Source organism: Dermacentor albipictus, unplaced genomic scaffold (genome assembly GCF_038994185.2).
Source record: "Dermacentor albipictus isolate Rhodes 1998 colony unplaced genomic scaffold, USDA_Dalb.pri_finalv2 scaffold_14, whole genome shotgun sequence".
NCBI lineage: Eukaryota > Metazoa > Arthropoda > Arachnida > Ixodida > Ixodidae > Dermacentor > Dermacentor albipictus.
This window is the reverse complement of record NW_027225568.1, coordinates 2,857,801-2,862,633: the sequence shown is the minus strand read 5'-3', so window position 1 is coordinate 2,862,633 and position 4,833 is coordinate 2,857,801. Positions and strand designations below refer to the sequence as shown.

The window sequence follows — 4,833 nt, the reverse complement described above, 5'->3', positions numbered from 1 at the left end:
AGTGGCGTACGACGGGTGGTACTTGGCCATGTATCTGTCTGACGTCAAGAGTTCCTTGATTTTCTCGAATGCTGCCTTTTGCTCGTTCTGCCACACCCAACTCGCAGACTTGTTCAGTAACGCTCTGATGGGAGCTGTGACGTCCGAGATGTGTGGCAAGAATCTCGGCAAGATGGATCACCATTCCGAGCAGTCTTCTAACGCCAGCGATGTCCGTTGGAGCTTCCATGGCTTTGAGTGCTTCGACCTTGCCCGGATCTGGCCTGATGCCCTGTGCTGAGACGACAACTCGGAGGAAGGAGACCTCGGGTACTCCAAAACGACACATGTCCTGGTTAAAGGTGATACCTGCTTTTGCAAGGTGAGTTAGCGCCTGGTTCAGTCTGGCGTCATGTTCCTGGCGGGTGCGTCCAAAAACCAAAATATCGTCTATCATATTGGCGACTCCTTCTTGGCCCTCCAGGATTCTTGCCATCTGCTTTTGGAAGTACTCTGGTGCGGAGGTGATGCCAAAGGGGAGCCGGCAGAAGCAGTATCGGCCATATGGGGTGATGAATGTCGTAAGCTATTGGGAGTCTTCAGAGAACTTCACCTGGTGGAAGCTTGCGGTCGCGTCCAGCTTCGAAAAAACTGTTGCGTCGCCGAGGAGGCCAAGGACTTGCTCGACAGTTGGCAGAATGTCTTTCACGAAGGACGACCTTGTTGAGTTGTGTCAAGTCGACGCAGAGGCGGTAGGAACCATCGCCTTTTTCCGGACGACGACGAGACCCGAGCACCATGGTGTTGGCTTGTAGACCCTACGGATCACGCCTGCGCTTTCCAATTTGTCCAGCTCGCGGCGGACGATCTCAAGCAGCGGGATGGGGATCCTGCGAGGTACGCTTAGCGAGAAAGGTGCGGCATCGGATTTCAACCGGATGGTGTACTCGTCCTTGAGAGTGCCCAATCCATTAAAGAGCTCGGCGTGCAGCGTCGCTTTTGAAGTCTTGAGTTGATCAAGAAACCGAACTACTTGGAGGGCTTGGAGCGCTGGCAGTCCCAGAAGAGGCACAGTGAGAGACTGGATCACGTAGAGACGCTGACACCTTGCTTTCCCTTGCCACTGAAGTCGTGCCACATACGAGCCCAGCACGCGCAGTGGCTGTCCTCCCGGGCCCGTGAGCAGAGTGTCGACTTGGTCAAGTTTTGGCAGGCAAGGTAGGAAAGTCGCTGGGGACAGCAGATACTTCGGCTCCGGAGTCAACCTTGAACTGCGCTGTGCAGTCGTCAACGGTGACGTCGACGAACTTTGCCGAGGCGGGCGTCGCAACGGCGTTCAGGTGAACGGAGCTTAGCTTGTACTGCTTGAACTTCCGCGAGCGGCATACTTCAGCAACGTGGCCTTTCTTTTTGCAGACGTTGCAGGTGGAGTGACGGGCCGGGCAGTCTGAACGTCGATGAGGCGCGCGGCCGCAGAATTCACATCTGGACGGCTCGCATGAGTGCTCTGCTTGCGGCTGCGGCGAACGAGGCTTAGCGCCGGAGCGACGATGAGAGGGGAACTTGTTAGCGTTTGCGGCGCCGAGGTTGAGCTCGTGGGAGTGCTCGGTGCGTCGACGTCTGTTGGCGTCTTCGGATTGACGGGCTTGCGTCCAGGCGTCCTGTAGCGTCAACTTCGCGTTCCGGCACAGCTGGTCCGAGATATGCGAGTCGCGGAGGCCGACGACGAACCGGCCGCGTACGAGCCTTTCCTCGACAGCAGCAGACGGAAAGGTACAGCGCTTAACCATCCTGCGCAGTTCTGCGTAGTACGTGTCGACGCTTTCGTTGGGCAGCTGAACACGTCTGTGGAACCGTGACGATTCGTAAAGCTCGTTTGCCGGGTGCACGAACTGCTCAGTGAAGCGGGTGGCAACGGCTTGGTATGAAGCGAGCGACTGGGCGTCGAGCGAGAAAGTCTCGAGAAGCGGGCGGGCCTCCGGGCCCATGCAGCACAGTAGCGAGCGTACCTGCATGTCTTCCGACGCTTGCGTCAGTCCCGAGACCACTGCGTAGTCTTCGTAGCGGCTGAGCCATGTCGCCCACGTTGACGGGTTCGCGAAGTCGAACGGTGCCGGCGGCTGGAAGTTGACGCCGTACAGTTTCGGCGGCTCGCCGGTCTCGAGGGACATCTTGGTGCCTTCCTATGAGGTGAGGGCGTTATCCGGCCACTTCTGACACCATGTCGCGTGGTTAGTGCCGCGCGAGGCACGCGCACACAGGGACGGACCGACACGTACAGCCGCTTGCTATGGCTTGCTTGGACCAAAAGGGAATGCCCCTCCTTTATTGGGCCCGAACATATATAGAGACACACACACAGGGGCGCCACACTCTGGTGGCAGCCTAACAAATGGGGCTGAACTGTGGCGACCTCTACAAATGCGACGGCGGACACCGATTGCAAAACCCTGCTTCTACCTGCGGCAGGAAACATTGGAACAGTTCGAGGTAATACAACGCCGCAGAAAGTCATTTTGCGCGAGTCATCTAACGGCGTCAGAGAATTTTTTTCTGTTAACGTCAATTAGAGTATCGGCTATACCCGTTTACTTTTTGATCCAAATCGCTCTCTTTCTGTCTCTTAACGTCATGCCTGGCATTCTTCGTTTCATCGCTCTTTGCGTGTTTTGGTCCCAAGCTTCTTTGTCAATCTCCAAGTCTCTGCCCCATATGTTAACACTGGTAGAATGCACTGATTGCACACCTTTGTTTTAGCGATAATGGTAAGCTTCCAGTCAGCACCTGGCAATGTCTGCCGTATGCGCTCCAACCCATTTTGAATCTTCGCCGCGGGAAGTGTACAAACCCTGTCGGACCGAGAGCAGACGCATTTGCTGTAGCCTAAAGGAGCCGTTGTACTGCGACACAGAGCCCAAACCGCCACTCGCGCTTGAAATAATAATGACGTGCGCGATGCGCTCGCTTCGATCATTAAATTTCATTAAATGATTACAACTCATAAAATATTTACTCCTAAAAAGCTAAGAAAACATACTCCTCACTTTAGCGTGATGAACGCCAATCAACATACATTGATCACAGAGCGCATAATGCAGTCAACAATTTTTTAGTTCTTGATGACATTTACTTGGGACAAGTGACATACATAAAGGGAAACAGGCCAAATCATAACGACGCCCCGAAGAATATAAACTTTTTTTTTAAGTATGGAAAAATACTGCTTTAGCGCCTAGAGATCCCGCTTATCGCGTGACCTTGTTTTTCTTTATGTTTTTTCAAATTTATGTTTACCACAAACATAAATAATTAAACAGTCGAACTCCTCTTCAACGGACCCCCCTACAGTGAAATGACCTCTATAACGAAGGATTGATTATGTCCCGGCCAAATTACTCTTTCCCATGTATTGTGAAAGGACTTGAACACGTTACATAAAAAAGTAAACAGTTACAATTACAACTTCTTACAAAAATATAATTTATTCCAATTACCAATTTCTTTACACAAAAGTTATTGAGCATCACCAATAAGTACTCGATTCCTTTAACGTTACTTTCGCCCGACTTTTATTAACATTGTGCGAATACAGTAAATAGAACTGACCTTGTTCACAGTACTCCTTTATTCTCAATTCTACAGCATCGCCACCCGCCGTGGTTGCTCAGTAGCTAGGGTGTTGCGCTGCTGAGCAGGATGTCGCGGGATGGAATCCTGGCCACGGCGGCCGCATTTCGATGGGGCCGAAATGCGAAAACACCCGTGTACTTAGATTTAGGTGCACGTTGAAGAATCCCAGGTGATCGAAATTTCCGGGCTCCTCCACTAGGGCGTGCTCGATAATCAGAAAGTGGTTTTGGCACGTGCAATGGTATAATTTATTTACTGCAGCATTTAACACATTAAATCGTCCCTAATAATTTATTTTGAAAAATTTATTCGGTGACTTTCCATCGTTTATTTGAGAAGACACCTGCAACGACACTGAAAACTCGCTCGACATGCTCGCGGGAGAGAAAGGCTGTGTTTTAGCGTGCAAACAGCTTGCTCACGTGATTGCGGTCACTCAAGGAGGCGCTGCTCGAGTCAGGGTCCTCTACGAAGGGCAGCTCTTCATTGTTCCTGTGACTATAGGCAAGGCTCTCTCGATAACGCAGTCATCCATGGGCGATCCCCTGGCAATAACTTCTGATGTGGCGATTCGCTATCGAACTATAAAAGCGCTGATCGAATTTGTCCGCCAACATATGGTTGACCTACTACCGGCATCCTTCACTCGTTATCCATTTTGGCAGACTAATTGTGAGAGACCAACAGGGGAAAACTTTGACGTTACGCACGCACCCTCAAGCACACCTACACATCTTTAGCCTTAAGTTTACATCGGAAAAATGTGTGTATTTCAGTCACGCGTATATCAATAGAAATTCGTTCGTCTAATGGACAAGAACATCTGTGTCAGAAAAGTGGTAGCTTGCATTAGGCGAAGAAGAATTGAGCATCCGCTATTAGTGCAAACCAAGGCCGCTTAGCACGCTTTAAGAAAGCGATGGAGAGAGATTCATATTACAAGAAAGCATTTCAGAGGTCGGATTTCCAAAAGTAGGTGTGCAAATCTGCAAGCCTGCCGCCTTCTGGTGACCGAGACATTCGTGAACACGGTTGTTCTTTTGGAACAATAGTAGCACTGCATCGCGTGCAACAGAGCGTGATGCTGGTTAGCTTGAAATCGGAGAGTAGACAAATTATGAGCCTTTACAGCCGACGACGACTCTCGACGCCATGCTGCCGCACGTCACCGACGAAGAGAATCTTGACGTCGCTGCCTATCTCCAGCCTACGGATAAAGAACCA

General features: G+C 51.0%; 1 protein-coding gene across 1 annotated transcript; it reads right to left on the bottom strand.

Moving 5' to 3' along the window:
• Nucleotides 1-1,178: 1,178 nt before the first annotated feature.
• On the bottom strand, nucleotides 1,179-2,150 carry LOC139051785 (uncharacterized). Its single transcript, XM_070528777.1, has one exon. It carries the CDS (start codon nucleotides 2,148-2,150, stop codon nucleotides 1,179-1,181), a length of 972 nt encoding a protein of 323 aa, XP_070384878.1.
• Nucleotides 2,151-4,833: the final 2,683 nt, after the last annotated feature.